Genomic DNA, 24063 nt, shown 5'->3' on the forward strand with positions numbered 1-24063 from the left:
CATGGGATCCAGACAGAGGTTTAAACGGACATTTTGTTCCGAGACTAGTCAGCATGTAAAAAAAAAAATGGAATGTCAACATGCTTAGTGGACATGGAATATTCTGTAAAAGGCAAGGAGAGCAACATTCAAATACATAACTCTTCTTTCTGGAAATATTAAAATCCATGAAACCTTTATTTCTAAAGCTGTTAATGTAATAACATGTTATTGAACACATGGTATGTAATTAGATGGGAGATTTGGAAAATGATGCATCCATGGAGCACCCAGTAAGACAGCAAAATATTCTTAATACCAGCTTGTCATATGCTAATATGACTGAGTTCCTTCTTCACATGCACAATTTATCAGCTTCCCATTAAAATTATGGGCTAACATGTGATAACATTGACTAAGTGCATGCTTACACACTAATCATATGTACATTCAGACTGTTTTCATACATTATATAACTCAATGGTAGGATTCAAATATGTGAACAACTGGTCCTCTGTGTGGATGCCACTTCTGGAAGTCCATTCTGGGCCTGAGCAACAAAAAATTAGCTACCAGTTCTGCCAAAGTGGGGCGAACCGGCTGAATCCCACCACTGATATAACTGCTATAAAGAGTTATTTATGGACTTTAATCTCACTTTCTTTACCTCATTTATGTGAGATCTTAAATCTTTGTGAAACAAAATGATCAGTTCTTCTATGAAAATCTTGTTTGATTCTATAGAACCTCTCAATTTCAAGGATAAAATCTTATTTGTAGATAAATCTACCTTCTTAGCAGAAATCATTTATTATAAAGACACTAAATTGAAATTCCCCACTAATCTAAATTTTGATTAATAAGCTGGAGAAACACTACAGACTTGAAAACAAACAAATAATAGTGCTCAATGCAACAAATGAGTCTCTTTATTTCTTTTTATGTTGCCCTTCTCATATTTTGTAGTAGAATGAACTTTAATGAGAGTGAGCCTCTTGAACTCAAGTAACTCAGCCATAGGCAAAAAGCCAAGCAGACATTTCAGAGGTTACTAGCATTCAGTGTATAAGAATAGCAACGTTTGTTTTCTTCAAAATTTGAAAAAAAAAACAAATTGCTGAGATTAAAATTCTTCAATAGAAAAATATCTTCAGTTACTAACTGAATTGGTTCTTAATAACATTTAACATTAAAATACCTTTGACAGCAAGCTATGCCTTGCAACCAACTAAGATGGCTCTAGGAGAAGAAGGCTACAGCAAACCACTTCTGAAAATATTGCTAAGAAAATTGCAGCAAATATCAGGACTGATTCAAAGGCCCCATAAAATGTAAAATATTTTTATACTGAAAAATATGAAAAAGATTATCATAAAAGGCCAGCCCAGCACAATATCACTGAAAAAGAAAAACAAGAAATCCAAGAAGAAACCAGCATGGTTGCACAAAAATCTTTCTGATAAATTGAAAGACAAAAAGGATAGTACAAAAAATGGAAAGAGGGACACATAACTCAGGCAGAAAACCAGCATATAGCCTGAATCTGCAAAGATGAAATCAGGAAAGCAAAGGCTCAGAATGAACAAAGACTTACAACAAAAGTCAAAGATAATAATAAAAAAAGTTTCTTTCAACATACAAATAACAAGAAAAAAGTCAAAGAAACAGTTGGTCCAGTAAAGAGAGAAGATGACAAGGAAGTAACAGGCAGTAGAGAGAAAGCAGAGCTGCTTAACTCATAGTTTGCATCAGACTTCATTCAAAAAGGAACTATAGAACAACCTACCAAAAACCTAGCTGTAAAAAACAGACTAGATATAAAAATTAAAATAAATAAGAAAATGGTTGACGTATATAAATCTGATCTTGACGTATATAAATCACTGGGACCTGATAGTTTACATCCCAGAGTTCTGAAGGAACTGGCAGATGTTATCTCAGGATCATTGTATCATATCTTTAAAAAATCCTGGAACACCAGGGAATTACCTGAGGATTGGAAAAAACCTGTTCTCATCTTCAGAAAAAAAAAAGGGGGGGGGAAACAAAGCCAGGAAAATACAGACCAATCAGACTAACATCAATACCTGGGAAGATATTGGAAAAGATAATCAAAAAACAGATCTGTGAAAATCTAGAAACTAAGTTATAATTAAAAGTCAACACAGGTTTGTTAAAACTATTTCATTCTTTAACAATGTGACTAAAGCAGTAGACCAGCGAATGTTGTGGATGTAATATACTTAGACTTCAGTAAAGCATTCAGCAAAGTAGACCACAACCTACTGTTTGGTAAGCTAGAAAAAAGTGGGATAGATAACATTACCACCAGATGGATTTGAAACTGGCTGATAAACCGTACTCAACGAGTAGTCCTTAATGATAGAGACTGGACAGTCATTTGTCAGAAATGGTATAGGGTCTCCTGCTTGAGCAGGGGGTTGGACTAGATTACCTACAAGGTCCCTTCCAACTCTATTATTCTGTATAAAGTTAAATCACTGGGGAAAATAATGCTTAGTACTAATTTCCTTGCTGTTATTTAAGAGACATGTGATGTGGATAAAGTTGCACTCTGTTGGTATCAAACTCTCAAACAGGAAGAACTAGTATTGGATTTAAAGTGGCAGGGATATTTTATTTAAAAAAGACAAACAAAAGGGAAAGAGTCCTCCTGGTTAATTAGAAATTTCTTTAGCAGTTAAATTTGGAAAAGCATACTAAGAAAGGAAAATAACAACATAACAGCATGACATTTGAGTTATATGTTAGTATTGTTTGGATTATACTGTAAATATAGCGGTTACATCACACTTTATAAGCCTTCTGGGTTGTCAGATTAAGAAGATTTTGCAAGCTGGAAATTAGAAGATATTCATATATAAAGTTAGCAAAATGTATGTATTTCAGCAGGCAGGTTCTCTTTGTTATTAACTTTGGATTTATGCCAAGGCTGATATAACTTTCTAGTTTCTCCATTAAGGGCGAGGTATATGACAAATATAGTTAAGAACAAAAGGCCAGTTCTCTTTCTTTCTCTGGTTCCTTATGGCATTTATTTTTTACTAGAGGTAACTATTCAAAATAAACAGTTTTATCTGTCTCTCATTATTATAGTCCCTGCAGTGCCCAAAGTAATGGAAAGTACCGTAGAAAGGTTAGTGGGCCTGAATTCTGATATTTATTACTTCTGTTATATTGTAGTCTAAGAGTTTAATTTAATAACCAGCCATTATCATTAGAAGAAAATGTTTTCCAAATGATCTACGAGGCGCACATTCATCCAAATTTTATTAGCATGCATTGCACCACTACATAAAGATGGATGAGAAGAGTAAAGGTTCCAGTAAATGCCTAAAGACACAGAAGCTATTAAAAGTCCATCTAATATTTATACATTGTCAGAAACCATATAATTACTATAGGAGTTCCAGTGAGACCACTTTATCATATGTATCAAGCCACTTTAGGTAAATTGGCCAAAAAGAAGCAAGGCTAAGGCAGAAAAAAAAGGGTTGAGAACAATCCCAGTTCTCCTAGATTTAGATCACGCTTCCATAAAGCAGCTCCTACAGATGCATTGCTGCCCCTGGAAACAATATAATATTTCTTTACTGGGCTATCTACTTCCTGCTCCTTTCCTTTGATTTGGGGGGGGGGAGTCAGAACATGAAGAATATTATGGTAGCTGCACAAATTAGAGCTAGAGGAGAAAAGGGAAATTTGAAAGGAGCTGGTGCAAAATTAGAGGACAAGCCCTTTCTCTTAACAGAGGCAAATCAAGATTCTGTGTGAATTAAGTCTCTGTGGAATTTAAGAAATTAGGCAAGAATCAAACCTGTATTTGCATCACTGGAAGACCAGAAAGACCAAGTTAGAAACACATTCATATGAGAAAAAATCTCTGTCATCCCTAAAAGTCAACATTTATTTGATGAGATAAAATCCAGAAAGTGATAAAGTCAGAATACAGTTTGGTCTGGTTTTGGTTTAATAAAATAAACCACCTTACTGTAGCTCACACAACAAACTATGATTAAAAGTTCTTGGCCAAGTGTGATGTGGGAACCCAGTCAATTCTTATTTACTCCTTATTTACTCTTTATTTGATGGTATTGTCAAATAATACAATTATTTGATTAACACAATGACATGGAAGAACGTAACTGTCAGCCCTACACTATCAAGAAACTGCTGACAACTCCTAAAAACAATCCCTTTTCAAAAGACAGTAGACGGACATCATGCACAACACAGAATAGAGATAAAATCAAAAACCATTTCTACTAAAAGTGTCTTTGTTGTGGAAATAGTATCAAACCATCCAACTCATCACATAAATATATATTAGAACTATTTTATTGCAGAATTTTCAATTTTCCAGTAATTTCTTTAGTTATATTCAGATATCTGTATATTTAGTATACCTGAGACTTATCACAAAATTAGTTTCATTTTCAGCAGAAAATATTTTTATGAAATTTGGAAAAAATATCAATCTGCCAATAGAGGAAATCTTAAGAAACAGATTCTTCCTAATATTTGGTTTAAAAACAATATTTTATTGTTGCAATATTCAGATACAAATATTGTCTTAAGATTTATGTTGTTATAAATAAACAACTAAGCAAACAAAATTATAACTGATTGAGTACATCCAAATGTTCAACCATAATCTTTGCATGACATTATTTTAGTTTCTTACTACTCTAGTCTTCAAATGCTACATGAGATTTTCACTTTGCACCCATACCAAAATATTCAACTCTATCTGCAAGTCAAGAATACATTTTTGTAGCAAATAGCTTTTAAAAATAAAATTGATTTGTGAATGCTAAAAAATGGACTAATGTGTACTTCTGAAATATGCGTTGAGATAAGCATCTGTATTATGAATTTAGAATCTAACAAATTACAGTCAATTGTTTGCTATTTTTCTGAGCAAATGAAACTGTCTTAAACTGAAACCATTAATCTACTGAAATTATTATAAATGTATTCATCTAGTTCTCATAGTTTTCAAATACAGATGTTTGCCAAACTTGCTTAGGAACTGATCGAATCTTATGTATGAGAAACATAACTGTCATAGAAGCATTGCTAAAAAGCAATGGCATCAGCATCATAATTTGCAAAATATAATTTGCATCAGGGATCCTTGGTGCTCTCTGAGCTTGCTTGTTTTCTTGCAGATGTTTCAGTACCCAAACTAGGTAACATCATCAGTGCTAATAAGGAGTACAGTGTGCTGTCAGTTTATATTCTAGTGGCTTGCCTGTCAGTGTTGGGGGAGGTGGTCTTGGAGATTCTTTGGTTGGGCTGACTCTGAGCTACAAATATTCCCCTTTATAATTTGCATTATTTATGTGATGCTATAATGCCATCAATTCTTTTCCTCTGGATTTCCATGGCTACTAAACTAGAGAAGTTTAGATTCATCCATAACATGAAAACATTGTTTGTTGAGAATATACACAATGATATCAAGGTAAATTAACAATGATAATTATCTCTCCTCTATGGAAATAGCTAAATAAGGTTAAGTAATCTAGGGAACAGCAATTTTAGAGAATTAGGCAGCACTGAGCCATTCTTCTAATACTTAGCCAACAATGACAAAGATCTTTTGACTAATCTAATAAAGCCACTCTTTTTTTGTTAATATAGTACCAATATGAGACTGGTTATATTGTGGAATATTAAAACAGCAAGTGCCTGTTCTGAGAATATGCCATATGACAATAGTAGCCCTGGACCCAGAGAAAAAGAAGGAAAGCCCCTGAAAAGGGGAGGGAGCTGACATAGATTTTCTACATTGTTGCTGACAAAGCTTGCTGATGTAGTTTGATCATAGCAGGGCATGTGAAGCCAGCTAGCAAAACAGGCTGGATGCCTTGTACTCATCTGAATAGCAAGAAACCATGTTTGTTAAATAAAGCTTTTCTTAATTACCTTCAGCAATCTGGAAAAGGTGTCTGGATGATCTCATAGCAACTGACATGTCATCTCCTAGTGCAATACCCTTCTGTAAATCTCCAACATCTACCGGTATGTTCACACTTTATAATATTGCAATTGGCGGGCTAGTAAGCAATTGTTCAGCTTTCCTGTTTATAATTCAGGTAGTTTACAGTCCATCTCTGTAAAAATATATATGATAAAACAAAGGTATAGGATATATTTTACAAACAAAGATAACTGGCCTTTTTTTCAGAGTTCAAAGTAAATGATCCTTTATCTTGAGCAGTCTTCCCCACTTTGATTCTCTCCAAACCCTTCAGCACTAGAACTGCTAGAATTCCTAGCCAGTGTATGGGTAACATACAAATTAGAAAATCTGATTGTTGTCATCCCAACATATCTGAGAAGCATGGCCCAATTTATCTTTCTTAAAAAAAAATAGCTAGCATTCAATAGCCATAACAATAGGCAATTTCTATATGCGTGATGATAAACAACTAAGCAAACATACTAAGCTTGCACGTATACCAGCCTGACTTTAACACATTCATTAATTAGGAATTACTATGGGAACTGTCTTGAAAAGACCAAATAGAGGCATGGAGAGAGCAAAACAATATATGTATTCTGAAACCATGGATATGTGAGGAAAGAGAATCTGAAGACCTTACAATAGCAATATTTTAAAATGACCAGTTGCAGGTTTAATAGACTTATGTTTTTTCCTTTAAGAAAAACTTTCAATTTATTTACATAAATAGTACAACTGACAGAAACATCTACAGTATTAAATAACGTCTGGGGCAGGACTGATAAATTATTTTTTTTAGTCCAAGGGCTACTCATTAAGTCATCAAATCCCCATCTTTTGAGTAATAACAGTCAGACAGTAAGTCCTTTTTGGAGCCTCTTTGGAAGACATTAGAAAAACTTTGAAAATTGCCTACTTGGAATCTCATAAAATGAAATAGGATCAATTTTTGACTATATGAGATTTTAATGAGATATATATAATATATCGCAATCTTAGGGATTTACATGGAAATTAGGCTCTTTTATTTCATTTAGACCAGGGGTGTCAAACTGCCGGCCCGCGGGTGGATGCATCATGCCGAAACTGTGCTCACCCCACTGCCGGGAATGGAAAAAAAGTTGTGATATGTCGCGACACGTCATGTGACATTGTGAGTTTGACACCCCTGAGTTAGAGATATTTTTGAATAAACTTGAAAAGAATTCTTCTATAACACAATTAATACTGGGAATAAACACGAGGTTGTTCCGCTGGTTAATTGTCCTCACTGTCAGGAAGTTTCTCCTTAACTCCAGGTTGCTTCTCTCTTTGATCAGTTTCCAACCATTGCTTCTCATCCTTCCATCTGGTGCTCTGGTGAGTAACATGACCCCCTCTTCTTTGTGGCAGCCCCGCAAATACTGGAATACTGCTATCGTGTCTCCCCTATTTCTTCCTTTCTTTAGATTAGCCAAGTCCCACAGCCGTTCTTTGTACGTTTTAGTCTCCAGGCCTTTGATCATCTTAGTTGTTTTTCTCTGAATTTTTTCCAAACTCTCAACATCTTTTTTGTGATATGGTGACCAAAATTGGCTGCAGTATTCCAGGTGTGGTCTTACTAGGATTTTATAAAGCGGTAATAATACTTCGCATGATCTTGATTCTATGCCTCTGTTTATACAACCCAGGTTTGTATTAGCTTTTTGGGTTGCTGCTGCACACTGTTGGCTCATGATCAAGTGACCATCCCTAGGACTCCAAGGTCCCTCTCACAGTTGCTGTTTTTAAGCCACGTTTCGCCCAATCTGTATGTGTACCTTTGATTTTTCCTGCCTAGATGTAAGACTTTGCTTTTCTCCACATTGAAACTCATTATGTTGGATAGGGCCCATTGTTCAAGTTTGTCAAGATCTTTTTGAATCCTGAGTTTGTCTTCTGGGTTGTTGGCTACTCCTGTAGTTTGGTATCATCTGCAAATCTGATGAGTTCCCCTTCAATTCCCTCATCTAAGTCATTTATGAAGATATTGAAGAGTACTGGGCCTAAGACGGAGCCTTATGGTATTACTATCGGTACTACTTTTGGTTGTTGTTTTTTTGCCATAATCATTCTACTTCTATTTGCAGGTTTTTGTATTTTGTGATCTTCTCCAGTCCTTTTTCTTCTTTTCTGTTGTCTCCAGGTACTGCCAGGCCCACTATCCAGACTTCTTTGTCTTTCTCATAATATCATTATTATATTTATAAACTGACAACAAATGTCATTGGATTTTAAAAGAACTGTTAATTCTACCTAAGACTTACAAATGAAACCCATCAAATAGAACAATATATACATGCATTAACAGTTCCTACAAATTAGATTTCAGTAGTATGTGAACCAAGAACTAACAGAACTCCAAGCTGGATTTTGAAGAGGCAAACAAACTAGAGATAAAACTACCAACATTAGCTGGAATATAGAGAAAGCAAGAGAGTTTCAGAAAAACATCTACTTCTGCTTCATTAACTATGCTAAAGCCTTTGATTATGTGGATCATAACGAAGTGTATCAAGTTCTTAAACAGATGGGGGAGTACCACATCACATTACTTGTCTCCTAAGAAACCTATATGAGGGTCAAAAAGCAACAGTGAAAACCGGAGATGGGACAACTGATTGGTTCAAAATAGGGAAAGGGGTATATTGCCACCTTCCTACATAACTTATATGTAGAGATCATGCAAAATGCCAAGCTGGAAGAATCACAAACTAGAATTTAAAATTACCAGGAGAAATATCAGCAATTTCAGGCATGCAGATGATACCTCTCAGCAGAAAGTAAAGAGAAACTAGAGAGCCTCTTGATGAGATTGAAAGAGGAGAGTGCAAAAGTTGGCTTGAAACTCAACATTAAAAAACCTAAGATCATAGCATTCAGTCTGATCACTTCCGGGCAAATAGAAGGCGAACAAATGGAAGCAGTGACAGATTTTGTTTTCTTAGGATCCAAGATCACTGCAGACAATGACTGCAGTCATGAAATTAAAAGATTCTTGCTCCTTGAAAGGAAAACTATGGGAAACCTAAACAGCAAACCTCACCTAGCCAATAAAGGTCCATATAGTCAAAAGTATGTTTTTTCCCAGTAGTAATGTATGGCTGTGAGAATTTGACCATAAGGCAGGCTGAGTGCTGAAGAACTGATGCTTTCAAGTTGTGGTACTGGAGAAGATTCTTGAGAGTTCCTTGGACTGCAAGGAGATCAAATCAATCAATTCTAAAGGAAATCAACCCTTATTGTTCTTTAGAAAGACAGGTACTGGAGCTGAAGCTCAAATACTTTGGTCACCTAATGAGAAAAGAGGGCTCATTGAAAAATATCCTGATGTTGGGAAAGAATGAAGGTAAAAGGAGAAGGGGATGGCAGAGGACGAGATGATTAGAGGATGAATAACAAATGCTGCTTTAAACAAAAAACAACACACTGTATTTTAGAAAGAGAAACAAATCCTTGCAGAAACTTAAGATTTAGGACAGGTCTTTTCAACCTTTTCACGCACTTTTAGGATATGGCAACATCCGAGTACCACCACTCACGTAGCAAGGTGTCAAAAACTTGATGACCAAAAAAAAAAAAAAAAAAAGGAAAAAGTGATAAAAGTACAGGTAGACTTACAACAGTTCGCTTAGTGACTGTTCGAAGTTACAATGGTACTGAGCCAAGGTGGCGCAGCAGTTAGAGTGCAGTACTGCAGGCCACTTTAGCTGACTGTGTTCAGCAGGTCAGTGGTTCAAATCTCACCGGCTCAAGGTTGACTCAGCCTTCCATCCTTCCGGGGTAGGTAAAATGAGGACCCAGATTGTTGGGGCAATGTAAATATATATATATATATACATTGCTTACTGGTGTACACCGCTTAGAGAGTGCTTGCACTTAAAGCGGTATATAAGTCTCATAAATCAATAAATAAATAAGTGCCCCCAAAGCAACAGCCGAGCAAGACACCTGCCTGCCCTCCCGCCCGCACTCTTCCTCCTGTCCGAGATTTTCATTGGTGTGAGCATTTCTGTTGAGGATTGGCAGCGGGGGTGGGGGGGTTTGGTTTTTATTCCCCCTGTCTGCTGGGTGGTTGCAGCAGGTTTTGGTCACTTCACATGACTCTGGGACACTGTGACCGTCATAAATATGAATCAGTTGCCAAGCATCTGAATATAAATCACAAGACCCTGGAGATGCTGCAACAGTCCAGCTGATCGGCGCTTCTTCTGGGTTCAGCAGAAGCGCCAGGATCAGTGCTGCTTTCCAGCTGATTGGTGCTTCTTCAGGGCTCAGCAGAAGCACCAGGATCAGTGCCGAGCTCCAGCTGGAGCCTGGCGCTGATCCTGGCACTTCCACTGAGCCCTGACAACCCTGAAGAAGCGCCAATCAGCTGGAAAGCAACACTGATCTTGGCACTTCCGCTGAGCCCTGACAGCCCTGCAACTCCAGCCATCTCTCGCTCAGGCTTGTGCAGTGCTACCACCGGTTCAGCTCATTCCCCTCCCCCGCTACTTTTCTAGGATAGTCGCGTACCACCTGCCAGGTGCCAACGTACCACAGCTGGTACCCGTACCACTGGTTGAAAAGCCCTGGTTTAGGAAACACAGTTTTCATAACAATTGTGTTTAATTTCCAAACAATAATAATCCTGTTATTGAAAATTCTCCTTCAAATTTTTTTCTCAAATCCTTCCCTGGAATTTTTCAATGCTTTTCTGATTGTTCAATGCCAGGCAGATCAAGTGGGGAAAAGTAAAGAACATAAGATATGCAGGAAGAAAGGATGAAATGCTATTACTTGCATATTGTTGACATATTTTAGCATTTCTTTCACTGCATATCTCAGACTTACTTGAAGATGTCCGTAGATTGATTTTACAAAGTCAAGATGATAGCTGCAACTGCACCACTAAAGCCTCACTGCCTTTTATGTGTTTTGCACAGGTCTGGCCACCATTTTAGGACTACATTTTCTTCTCATTCACTTACCCCAACCATCTGCCTTTCTCAAATTATTCTATTCCCTGTTCTTATTAGTTTTATGTATGGAATATCAGGATGAAGGCATCTGTCTCTTTCCTCTGCATGCTAATTAATATCCAATTTTCATTTCCAATTGAAGAAAAAAAAGAATGCCAGTCCTGCTACCATTCCTCCTTTACTTTTATGTTCTCTTTTATCAATGATTTTCTCATTGCAAGATTCTTAGGGGAAGGAATCTTTTTGTGATACTATATTAAGCATTGTGGATGATTTTGTGTAAACACCTAGTATGTAGGAAGATATTGGCATACATGCATATAAGTAATATAGGGCTAGGACTGCAGGATCAGGCTCTTGAATGGGACATAATTTTATGCATGACAGACTTGTGAGGCTGGCGTGCTGTGCAATTAGCTCATAGGTTGTAATAAGTTGGGGGTTTCTAGCCTTGTGAGTTGTGGGGGGGGTACAGAGGGAGGCTCAGCCAATCTCACTGTATACATATTATACTTTGATAATAAAGGTTCATTCATTCATTTTCTGGACTGGTCCCCCCCCAATGAATTTCTTTAAAAACTTCATTAAAATAATTGTTATATTGGTCCATGGAAATCAATTCTAAATTCACAGGTATATGAAAACTAATAATCAAAGTAGAGAAGGCACAGAAGGGATATTGTAGATTGTCTAATTCAACACACACAAACACATCCATTGCAGGAATCTAATAATAGCCATCCAAACTGTTGAAACACCTAAAGTTAAGTAAAGTCCATTCTACCCTGAGATAGTCTACAGCAGGGCTTTTCAACCAGTGATACGTGTACCACCTGTGGTACATTGGCATGTGGCAGGTGGTATGCGGCCCAGCCCAGCCTAACCAGAGTAGCGGGGTACAGAAAGAGTCAAAGCGGTGTAGCACAGGACATGCCATGAGTGAGTCTTCAGGAGCTGCAGGGCTGCTGGGGCGAAGCAAAAGCTCCAGGATCGGCACTTCCGGCACACCCGGAAGAAAAAGGAGGAGGGGGCGGAGACAGGAAGGGACATAAAAAGTGACAGTTTGGGCGGGAGAGGGAGAGAAAAAAAAGACGCAGACTTGGGAACAGGAGGAAGAGTCAGCTGAAGCTGCACTGAAGGTAAAAGAAGAAGGGGGGCAAGAGAGGAGAGGATAAAAAAACAGGCCAGGTGCATACATGGGTGGCAGCGACAAACAGGTAAGAAACACACTGGGGAAGGGTCGCGGCATGAGAGTCCATGTTACCTGCACCACGCCGCCCAGCCCCACCCCCAGCCTGCCCAATTTCGACAGGCAGCAGTGCTCTCCTCACCGCGCGGAGAGGCTGGGTCAGTCAGGCGACGTGAACCAGCAACAAGTTGAATCTGCCTGGATGTGTGCAGAGGCGGGGTGAGCCGGTTGCTCTGCTACCGTTAGCCATGGCTTGAAAGGCCACTGTAAATTGCTGGACAAGAGCCGCACAGCATTAAGAGCAGAGTGGTGGGAAGATATTTGTAACGAGGGAGAAAAATAGGCATCCCCTGAAGGAGATCACTACATGGCCCTCGCCCTCTTCACACACCCGTGGACTCCGGGGGAGGGGACCCCGTGAGTGGTGTGAGAGTCCATGTTACCTGTGCTATGACCCCAGCTTGGTTTCGGCAAGCAGCAGCACGGTCTTCTGACCACATGGAGCGGCTGGGTGAGATGAACTGGCGACATGCAGAACCTGCCTGTGCGCGCAGAGGCAGAGGCGAGCGCATGCACCTGGTGCCTATTGTGCCGGGTGAAAGGGAAGCACTAAGAATGCACTCAGCCTGGGTGGCAAAGCAGTCACCCAGGATGACAGGCGCTTGCCTGTGCCTCTGCACGCACAGATCTGCTTCAGGAGGTGCCTGTTTTTCTCCTTCCCTCCCTCATTACAAATATCTTCCCGTCACTCTGCTCTTAACACAGTGCAGCTCTTGTCCAGCAATTTACAGTGGTCTTTGAAGCCATGGCCACCAGCGGCACAGCCGCCAGCTCTGCTGGAGGCCTGCCCCCCTCCCCTTGTCCCTTCCTGGGCATGGAGGAAGGGAGGGAATGAGGGAAGGAAGGGACAAACAGAGAAGGAAGGAAGGAAGGAAGGAAGGAAGGAAGGAAGGAAGGAAGGAAGGAAGGAAGGAAGGAAGGAAGGAAGGAAGGAAGGAAGGAAGGAAGAAAAGGAAGGAAGGGACAATGGAAGGGAGGAAAGGGACAATGGGAGGGAGGGAGGGAGGGAAGGAAGGTACCCACGCCAGTCCCACCCCCCTCCACCAGAGACCCACGGATGCCCCCCACAGCCCCGCCCACACACCTCATAGGCACCCCGTAACCTGAGTGATGAGCTGGCCACACACCCCAGCCACTGACTTTGCTTGTCAAAAAATTGCAAAAGGTGATCAAATGACCCTGGGACACTGTGACCATCATAAATATGAATCAGTTGCCAAGCATCTGAATGTAAATCACACGACCCTGGGGATACTGCAACAGTCATAGGTTTGAAAAATGATCATAAGTCACATTTTTCAGTGCCATTGTAACTTTGAACAGTCACTAAGCGAATTATTGTAAGTCGAGGACTACCTGTACTTTATCATTTTTTCCCTTTTTGGGGGGATCATCAAGTTTTTGACACCTTGCTAGGCGACAGGTGGTATTCGGATATTGCCATATCTTAAAAGTGATACAATGGGTGAAAAGGTTGAAAAGCCCTGGTCTACAGTATTCCATTATTGAACAGCTTTTCCCATTTTCCTGATGTCTAATACAAACTTATTTCTTATATTTTAAATCCATTTTTTATGACTTTATTCTGGAACAATTCTGCCCCAACTTCTTTATGACAGTCCTTCTTATCTCTCATTGTCTTCTCTTCTTTAGGTTAAAGATACACAATCCCTGTATTTTTTTTTTCTTTTTAAGTTGGTCTCCTCTGGATTTACTCCAGTCTGTCAGTGTCTTTCTAAAATACTCAGCATTTGCAGTATTTTAGTATGCAATATTCTATATATGCTCTGACCAAGGTAAAATAGAAACGATGACTTATCATTTGGATGCTATACTTCAGTTGACTGCATTTGTCCTTTTGTAGCTGCCTCTCACTGTTCACTCATGCTCAATTTATGGTCCACTAAAATATCTTGATCCTTTCTACAGATACTGTATGGTCCTCCCTTATTCCTTGTACCAACATTCTATTGATTTTTTTCCATGGAAACATAGGACTTTGTATCTGTCCATCTTGAAATTCATCTTGTTGATTACTTATTGACTTCATCCTGAATCCTGACCAACTTTTCCTCTAAAGTGATTGTGGTCCTAGCAATGTTATGACATCTGTCAAAATGGAAATTATTCAAGTCATTTATAAATATGCTAAAGAGCATAAAGCCGGAATTGAGGTTCTGGTATGTTACTCAAGATTTTATTCCGGCTTGATACCATTTATTACTGATGTATGCTTATGCAGTATTGTTCAAGCAACTCTGTATCTATGTAATGGTAGCCAATCCAGCTGACATTTTCTATATTTAAATATTATAGAAGACTTTGTTGTGTTCTTTGTTGAAATCAAGGTACTGTACTCAGTGTCCTCTGCTTTCTAATGGTCAATTAAATTGATCACAGCATCAAAAATAGAGACTAGATTGGTTTGGCACAATTTATTCTAGATAAATATTTACAGGCTGTTGTCAAGGACTGCATTATTTTTAAATGTTTCCAAATCAATGGTTTAATAATCAATGCCAGAGTTTTCTCATTATTAATGTAAATTCAGACTAAGATATAGAAGCTTCCAAGCAAGTAGTTAGAGAGGATAAGATAGAAGCAAGATAATCTCCAAAATAGGTTAGATGTTTTAACTCATGAAGATTAAAATCAGTTCCAAGATGAAATTCATGAGATAATGCAGTCTCTGTTAAGTGTTGTTGGTATTTGATTAGCCCTATTCTTAAGGAAGCTATCTCTGAAATTGCAAAGATCATAATCCCAATCTATCCCTTGCTACCTACTGTATAATTCACATGTTTATGCAGCAGAGAACAAAAAACAATTTTCAATAATTACATTTACTAATAATACTTTTTAAGTTGAAACTGACTTCTCACTGACTCTTGCATCCACCTCAGTTCTAGCAATAATTACTGATACATTGCAATTAAAGTTCAATATCTTTAATATGACTTTGAGACTGATTTAGGCATTAAACATGAATATCTTATCTAAGATTATATAACGGACACTGGGGCCTTTTACATTCAATTACTGAACTTATTCAGATGAGACCATTTTGAAAAACATGCTGAGAAACAATGTCTAAAGGAAGATTCAACCAGGTTTACCTGAATATAAGCAGGACTTTCTACATGATCAAGGATCCTGAGTGTTGCCATATTTCATAATCAGACATTTCCTTGGTATCAGTATCTTCATCTCTTTACTGGCCCATTTATCCTGGCCACTATTATGTATTTCCCAAGACTAAGCACTAGCTTTGAAGTAGATTCTGGAGATATGCCATAAGAAGATCTGACTCAAATTAAGGAAGAAAACCAGGACTAAGAACACTTGGGACTCAGGAGAAAAGGAGAATCCTGTTTGCTCCACCAACGCAATTTTTCTATCTTTGATCTGAATCCTGCCAAATTCAGATTAAGATATTTCAAAATCTTATGAAAGCAGTATTTAGACTATGTCAGTCATAAACATATAATACCATCAAGGATATCCAACAAATGTCTTTCCCTCTCTTTCTTTCTCATTCCCACTTTTTCTCTCTCACATACATATATACTCTCTCATTTTCATTCTCATTTTCCATTGCCTTTTTTTGTGTTTGTTTTTTAAAACCCAGTATGGTCAAGACTGTCTTGACCATAACAAAATACATTCATTGCTTAAGAATTTTCCCATTATAGGAAAATTGTTTTAGGAAGATAAAAAAAGGGGCAGATATTGTAAAAAGCAAAAATTGAACCTTTCTTGCTAATTCACAACCACATGACTTCTGTATCACGTACAACACAATGTAATACACAAGTCCTACTAAATTTAAGTCAATTATGCATATAGTTCCATCATATCTGTTGTATGCCTGTAAGTATATCAATATTTTAATCACTACTCAAGCATGAATAAATAGCATTTTGCATGGAATGCAATCTGATAAAGACTACCATTACATGCTAACTGGGTATTTAGTCCTTGTGATTAAGTCCAAATTTTAAACCTAACCCCAATCCCCCCCCCTCCATGAATCTTAAATAAAAGGAATTGATTGCACTAGCATGTGACCAGAAAATATTCCTTAGCAGTCCTAGCCCAGTTTTCAAATAGTTGACTAATAGGCATCTTGTAAAAACATGATTTTTTATATGGGCTAAAATGAATAAAATGAAGCCCAAAATCCCTCTTTTAGACTTATTGTCAGCAGAATGCACTTGGAGTACATCTTTTAGACATGGAAGGAGTTCTACATACTGGTTTTAATATTAGATGAGGGCGAAAATAAGAATTGTTTATTGCCTACTTTTTGTGCTCACCATCTTTGTGTTAATAACTCATGTTATTAAGCCTGTGTTTTTCCTGCTCTTTTATTACAGTTTGTCTTGGATATACGCCAATGTATTATTAGAATAGGAACAAGAAAATATACACAGAGATAAAGAAAAAGATAAAGATAAAACAGACACACCTTGTTGCTCTGCCAAAGCAAGAAGAGTTTAAGCATATAAAAATAAATCAGCTGAAGGACTAAATGTTGCTGTAATAATTCTGGCATAGCAGCAAAGTTACAACAGACCTATGGCTGTCCAGCAATGGTGAAAAAATGGTGAGAAAAGGAATTCTCTATGCTTCTTTCTATGAGCTTTGAACATTAGCTTTCTAACATTTACCACAGGGGAAAAAAATCCATCTTTCCAGATATATTTGCAAAGAAAAGTGTGGAATGCAAGAGTAAACTATTAAGTTTCCTCCTATTTTCAGATACAGTGGGCTCTGGCTTTTCTAAAAACATTTCCCTGAAGGATAATGCAAATAATGGATTTTTTATTTTAGTCTTTTTAAAACAATGTTAAATCACTTTATTATGTGAAGATGTAGCTCTCTGGAGAAGGATCTAATGCTAAGAAAGGTAAAAGGAAAGGAAAGATGAGGATGGCCAATAGCAAGATGGACAGACATGGTTAAAGTAGCTATGGATATAGCACTGAAGACATGAAATACTGGGCCAGGGATAAATCATCATGGAGAAAAATCTACCTACTTGGTCACTAAGATCAACATTGATTTGATAGCACATAGTCAGGGTTATATAACAGACACTGGGCCTTTTACATTCAATTACTGAACTTATTCAGATGAGACCATTTTGAAAAACATGCTGAGAAACAATGTCCAAAGGAAAATTCAACTATGCTTGCCTGAATATAAGGACTTTTTACATAATCAAGGATCCTGAATGTTACCATATTTCATAATCAGACATTTCCTTTGTATATCTTTGTCTGCTTCATCTGCTGTGGAACAGGCTGCTTTCCACTTAGAAGAAATAAACCTGCAATTTGAGAGTTCTCCTAGACTTATGGCTCTTGCCAAAAAGGAAGTGGAGTCCATGGCCAGGAGGTTCTCTATCTATTATAGGTAAGTAAGCCATCTGTGGAGTGGTAAGTGTAGCAACAATCAACCCCACTCATTACTACAAAATGGGACCACTACTGCAATACATTCCACTTAGAGCTGACCACAAAAACTACTCAGAAACTTTAACTGCTGCAACTCTTCTATCACTTCATAGATCAACTAAATCTTATTATCCTTTTTATTCCTTCCACCCTTATTGAGATGATGATGATGATTCTGTTGCTTTGCATGTACACTGAGAGCTTCTGCACCAGAGACAAATTCCTTGTGTCTAATCACACTTGGCCAAATAAATTTCTGTTCTGTTTCTGTTCTGTTCTATTCTATTTCTGTTGTTTTAACAGTAATTGACGATTACAGGTACCTTACTTTCTGGCATATAAGATGACTTTTGCAAGCGTTAAAATTGCCACTGAAGTCGGGGGTCATCTTACACGCCGAGTCGTCTTATACGCCGGAAATAATGGTAGTTTCTGGCGTATAAGACAACTTTCTAGGCATGCAACTCGGCGCCGAAGTTGGGGGTTGTCTTATACGCCTTGTCGCCTTATACGCCAGAATATACGGTAGTGCTTTTTTTTGTCATAGAACATACCAGAACAGAATTCCGGCACCTTTTTTTGACAGGTTTTCCAAGTTTTAAAAGTAACCTTTGAAAATTTTATGTTTGGTCCACATGGATTTGAATCACCGTGTCAAGCATAGCAGGTCGACAGCAAAACCATTAAAATGGTGATTGTGGGCTGCTTGTGTGTCAAGTTCAATGCATGCGTACTTCATCCGGCTGCTTGGCTTGGGGCACTGTTCAGCTTGTAATTGGTCATGTGATCGCGTACTGAGTGCTTACTGCGGGCGATGACCATTATGTTTCGTTACACAACTGACATGTGTGGGTATGTGTAGAGTGATTGACTACATGCAAAAGATAAATAAATGATTAACAAGATGTGAGTTCCAGCACCTTTTTCTTACAAAAAAAGCACTGATTAAAGGTAATGCACAAGCATCATTATTACAAAATTCTTGAATTTGTTGCTATTATTGCCATTGTTATTAATGTTACAGGTTTTAAAATTTGATTTTAGTTGTTTAGCATCTTTAGAATAGAATGGAATATGAAGTATATAAATGAAAAACAAATGAACTTGCTATTAAGCTAGATCAGCAACAGTAGGGCAGCCATCACTGGATACGAAATGGACGGCAAATAAATTTTATAAACAAACAAACAAACAAACAAATGGTTTCTTTTGCTTCTATGAAAATTCACAAAGCTATATATGCGTCCTGCAAAATGCACATGTTTTGATTACATGTTAATGATGTTGCGAAAGAGAATTGCAGGAAAGGGTTCAGTTTCAAAAGCACAAATTGCTCAACCCAGAGGCATTTGTCACTCTTCCATCATACTTGGAATTTGTAAAAAACTACAATATGGTACACTAAAGGCAGTTCAATCTCTGAACTGCTGACATATGAATAAGAACTATTGTATTTGCCAAGTTCATATTACCGAGCAAGTATAAGCACAGCAAGCATACTTTATATATATAAATATATGCAAACTATTGGTCCATTAAAGAATACTGCTACTCATATATTCCATAAAACTCTTTCTTCATATTTTTTCCAAATGGAAACTGGAACAGCAATAAGTTACAACAACCCTGCATTTTTGTAGCATTGAATCTGATAAACATTTTTAAAGACTAAGACAAATTATTTTACCATTGTTAATAATCAAAGCAATGCCTGTCAGACTTGTTTCCCTTCCTGAGAATCATATTTTATTTAGCAATATTGATCATTCCAACTCTGATTTTTTTTGTCCTAAAATAGGTGAACTAGAATGTGGCTAAGTGGATTTAAATTCTATTTGTGTAGATGCATCCTTAAGACTGACTTAAGCATGAATATGTATATACATCATGCACATCATTATTTGTGCTACAAACAATGGAATATGCTGGCATTACAAGCAAATGTAATTGTATGTAGTTTTTAACAGAGGGATAGAATCAAGATCCCGTGAAATGTTAATACCACTTTATAATGCCTTAGTAAAGCCATACTTGGAATACTGCATCCAGTTTTAGTCACCACAATATAAAAAGATGTTGAGCTTCTAGATCTAGAAAGAGTGCAGAGAAGAGCAACAAAGATGATCAGGGGACTGGAGGCTAAAACATATAAGGAACGGTTGCTGGAATTGAGTATGTCTAGTTTAATGAAGAGAACGACTGGGGTGACATGATAGCAGTGTTCCAATATCTCAGGGGGTGCCACAAAAAAGAGGGAGTCAAGCTATTCTCCAAAGCACTTGAAGCCAGGACAAGAAGCAATGGATGGAAACTAACCGAAGGGAGAAGTAACCTAGAATTTAGGAGAAATTTCCTGACAGTTAGAAGTTAGAACAATTAACCAGTAGAATAACTTGTCTCCAGAAGTTGTGAATGCTACAACACTGGAAGTTTTTAAGAAGCTATGGGACAACGATTTGTCTGAAATGACATAGGATTTCCTGCCTGAGCAGGGTGTTGGACTAGAACATCTCCAAAGTCAGTTCCAACTCTGTTATTCTTTATTCTATATTCTTTTACACCAGCAAAATCAACTGACTATGGTACTATGGAGTGCTAAAATGCAAACAAAAATGCTATTGCATAAGGTTTTTTATCTAGATCCAAAATACCTAAATGAGTGTATTCTTTGTAGAGGTTTCTCAAGGTGGTTATCATATTAAGTCCATCCTTAAATTTATCAAGATGAAGAAGCCTATAAACTTTGCACTCCACAATACATCTGTTATGTCACAACCCCTAATAACTCATATTCAAGCTGACCTTAGAACAGTGCTCCAGTCACACTAAAAGTCATAATCCATTTTAAGTGCTAAGGTGTGGTAGTATTTCAACCTCCTCTCATCTCCTCAAATACTATTGATCCAACCATGCATCTTTGCAATAATAAAAGATGAAATAAAAATAATACAGGGAACTGAACTTCCAGGGACACTAAGTATTCTTTAAGCTGGCATTACCACATTTTGTTATTATATGCTACTACTGCAGGACAAAGTCATGCTGAGTCAACTTGGTTAATCTCAAAAAGTTAAACTAAGTCAGATTTGGCAAATATTTGATGGAAGCTATCAGGAAATACCAGGCATATAAATAGGACAGGAAAGGGGAAAAGGAAAGGAAAAAGAAAAGGAAAAGAATCCCATTTTGATATTGTTGCCAAGAATAACTGCATTAACATATCTATGAAGCAGTCAGAATATGAGAGTTTTTGATTACCAATTAAAATCAATATATAAAAAAATAAACCAGCTTTAAGTTTGTGGCACTCTGTTTCAAACTGCAATCTACAGATCAAAAATAAATACAAGCTAAAAAATTAAGAAAGATAATCTGGAAAAAAGCCATTTAAAATACAAAGCGAAGGGAGGAAAATATAGAAATATGAACTACAATAGTCTGAATATCATCTAAAACTACCTACAATACTCTGGAATTTATGCCAGGAGCAATTAAAACTATCAAAAGCTACTCCTGTAAAATGCACAAAGAAATGGTCCTCTTTATCTACATAGCTATTGCATTAATGGGATATAGGTCCATTAAGCAATTCACTAAATAAAATCTTGCATATTTTCACAATTGTTTACATTATACCAACAGGTTGAAAGCCTAGGCTGCATGATAAATTGACAGAGTTAATGTCTGGCTTTACACAGTAAGCCAAAACAAATATATTTATTGTTTAGAATAAATTATTAACGTAGACAAAATGTCATGAAGCAACTGTTTAGTGAGTTGTACATTACACGGTGGCTGTATGTAAACTTGAAACTTTTATATGTGGTTTACAGATTAAAAGGGATTGAATTCATCTCCTCATTTATATTTTGTTTGCTTAATCCTAGAGTAGGCCATCTGAGCTCCAGGGCTACATGTGTGCCCTGAACTCCAGAACCATATCAGATCACAGTTGTTGAAAATTGACGGTATGATTTCCTATCACTTTGTTACCAAAACAATAAAACTATAGTGCCAGCCATAAAATCATCACGCTAAGAAATATAATGACTTGGTAAATTCATAAGTAAGCCATGAATCATCACACTGAATTTTATTTTATTTTTTTGCCATTTAATCATGTCCGATTCATGATGTATACCTAACAGGTCACTGAAGTTGCTTGACAAAGTTTTTTAGAAGTGGTTTGCCACTGCCCCCTTCCTAGGGCTGAGAGAAAGGGACCGGCCCAAGGTTATTCAGCTAGCTTTGTGCCTAAAGAGGGATTAGAACTCACAGTCTCCCAATTTCTAACTTGATGCCAAACTGGCTTTCAGGCCCAATGAATAATTTTATACACACACACACATCAATACAATAAAATGCTGGGCACTCTTTTACTATTAGGATGGTCATGTAGGATCTAAAGAAGCAGCAGAAGAGAAACAAACAAACAAACAAACAAAATCAATATTTCTGGACCTTGTGTCATACCTGTTCTCCAAGAGAGTCATGCAAACAACTTCTCGCACACCAGGATTGTTGGCTTTTTCAACAGAACAGTTTTGCAGATTCCAAGTAGCCACCCTCAGCACAGGTCGGCCATCCCGCACCCCACCAAACATTTCCACTGAGGGTCTTGTGGAGATCATCTGTGTTGGCCCTCCAGGAGGAAAGTCCAAATCCTCACTCTGGAGGCTCAGGGATGTGGGGCTTGGGTGAGGCTTGACAATGAAATTAAGGCCACCATTAGTATTTGTGGAAGGGGGTCTTGACCGTTCTGCAAAGATTTGATGTCGGATTTTGTCCAAGAATGAAGAGTTGATACAGTCCATCTTGACCAAGTCCTCAATACTTTTAAAGGGCCCATGCTCTTTGCGGTATTCTACAATACTGTTGGCAATCTTTTCTGTGATACCACGGATGCTCATGAGCTGAGCAGAGGTGGCTGTGTTAATGTTGATTTTAGTAGCTGAAAGGTGATCCAGATTGTGGTCTTTTCTTAAAGAGCTGGGAGAGTGCTGTGCAGAATTTCCTTTGCTGCTCACACAGATCTCAAACTTCACCTGCTCCAGCTTGGCAGCCCCAACTCCACTCACCAAGGCCAAGTCTTCAACTTTCTTGAAGCCACCAATATACTCACGATATTCCACAATATTTTGGGCTACAATCCTGGTGACCCCAGGAAGAGTCATGAGCTCCTCCTCTGTGGCTGTGTTAATATTCAGCCTCTCCTGGTTCACAAGGATGTTGCTGAAATTGCACGCTGCGCTGAATTTACGGCTATGGCAAAGATCCGAAGGGTCTCGAGGAATGGAACGATGGCAGCCAAGGTTACCCCCCATCGTTCTTTTATTTTGCAATGATCCCAAATCAAAGTGGCTTCTTTTCCAGCTTAAACAGAACAAGCAACTTCCAGGCAGAGACGGCTTGCAAGGCCTTCAGGTTAAAATGACAGTTCTGCAGAGAGGTTCTGAAGAAAAAGGACAAACGGCAAAGCGCCTTTCAGAAAACCCTGGCAACATCGCGGGAGGGTGAGATAGTAAACACTGCTTAAAATCAGAATTGCGAGGCTGGAGTAATCGCTGGCTTCCGAAGGTACTTCAGCAGCCAAGCCGTGGGGAAAGTTAAAAATACTCTAAACACACGCACATACAGCCACCCTCGCACGATGAAAGGCCAGCAACAAAAGCTGCGGGCCAATAAGCCTGCCTCCTTTTTTTCCCCTTCCCCCTTGAATGGAAGAGAGACTTTCTCGTCCCCCTTGTTTCCGACGGGCAGGCGAAGCGCCCCACATTTGAAGGAACCGCACCTTCCACTCGACCGAATCTCTCCAGAGCCTCTGCAGCGCTGCGGTCCTACAGGGGCATCTCGCCGGGGAGCATCCGAGCTCCGAGAAGCAACGCAGTTCCTTTTCTAGCAGCTTGTCGCCCCCGCCCCTCCCGTGGGGCTTTTCCTTTCCGACCTCCGCCGGTGGATTTCTCAACCTCGCCGCCTTTTGCAAAGCCAAGAAGGCGGGAGAAGAGGAAGAGACTCAACACCTCGCTCGCCTTGGGTTTTCGCTGTGCTCTTCCCCCGCAAGGTCGGCGGGTGTTTCTGCTTTCCTCCACTCTCACTCCGGCAATGGGCTTGTCTGCGATCGCCCTTGGAGGGCTCGAAGCCGTCCTCCTCTTGCGGAGAAGGAGAATGCCCCAGACAACCAGCTTCTAGAGCCAGCAGCTATGCCACAGACCGACTTGTTACACGCGCGAGTTGTTGAGTTTAGGGGCGGCGCGGGGGAGCAATGGCCGGGACCGCCCCAAAGCACAGCGGAGGCGGGGCCTCTGCGCTCGGGCTGAGATTGTCTGCGCTGTTGGCGCTGGACTAACCGGCTGCAGAGGCTAAGAGTAGCCTTAGGCCGAACTTTGGAAGCTCAATTGCCCC

The 24063-nt window shown here is 38.6% G+C and overlaps 1 protein-coding gene across 3 annotated transcripts in view; it reads right to left on the minus strand.

Moving 5' to 3' along the window:
• EEPD1 (endonuclease/exonuclease/phosphatase family domain containing 1) overlaps positions 1–24063 on the minus strand; it is a 46981-nt gene that overhangs the window by 22371 nt on the left and 547 nt on the right. Inside the window, exons 1-2 of one of the 3 annotated variants that reach the window (XM_039336787.1) lie at positions 23453–24058; positions 22135–23113 (exon numbers count right to left, since the gene is read on the minus strand). In XM_039336787.1, coding sequence (XP_039192721.1) covers positions 22135–22985 — 851 coding nt within the window. In that variant the 5' untranslated portion in view covers positions 22986–23113; positions 23453–24058. Of the gene's footprint in view, positions 1–22134; positions 24062–24063 lie in introns of those variants that run through there. The other 2 variants (XM_039336786.1, XM_039336788.1) reach the window with 2 other exon arrangements.

The sequence above is a fragment of the Crotalus tigris genome, unplaced genomic scaffold (assembly GCF_016545835.1).
Source record: "Crotalus tigris isolate CLP2741 ecotype Arizona unplaced genomic scaffold, ASM1654583v1 scf7180000017666.379230911805:20528666, whole genome shotgun sequence".
NCBI lineage: Eukaryota > Metazoa > Chordata > Lepidosauria > Squamata > Viperidae > Crotalus > Crotalus tigris.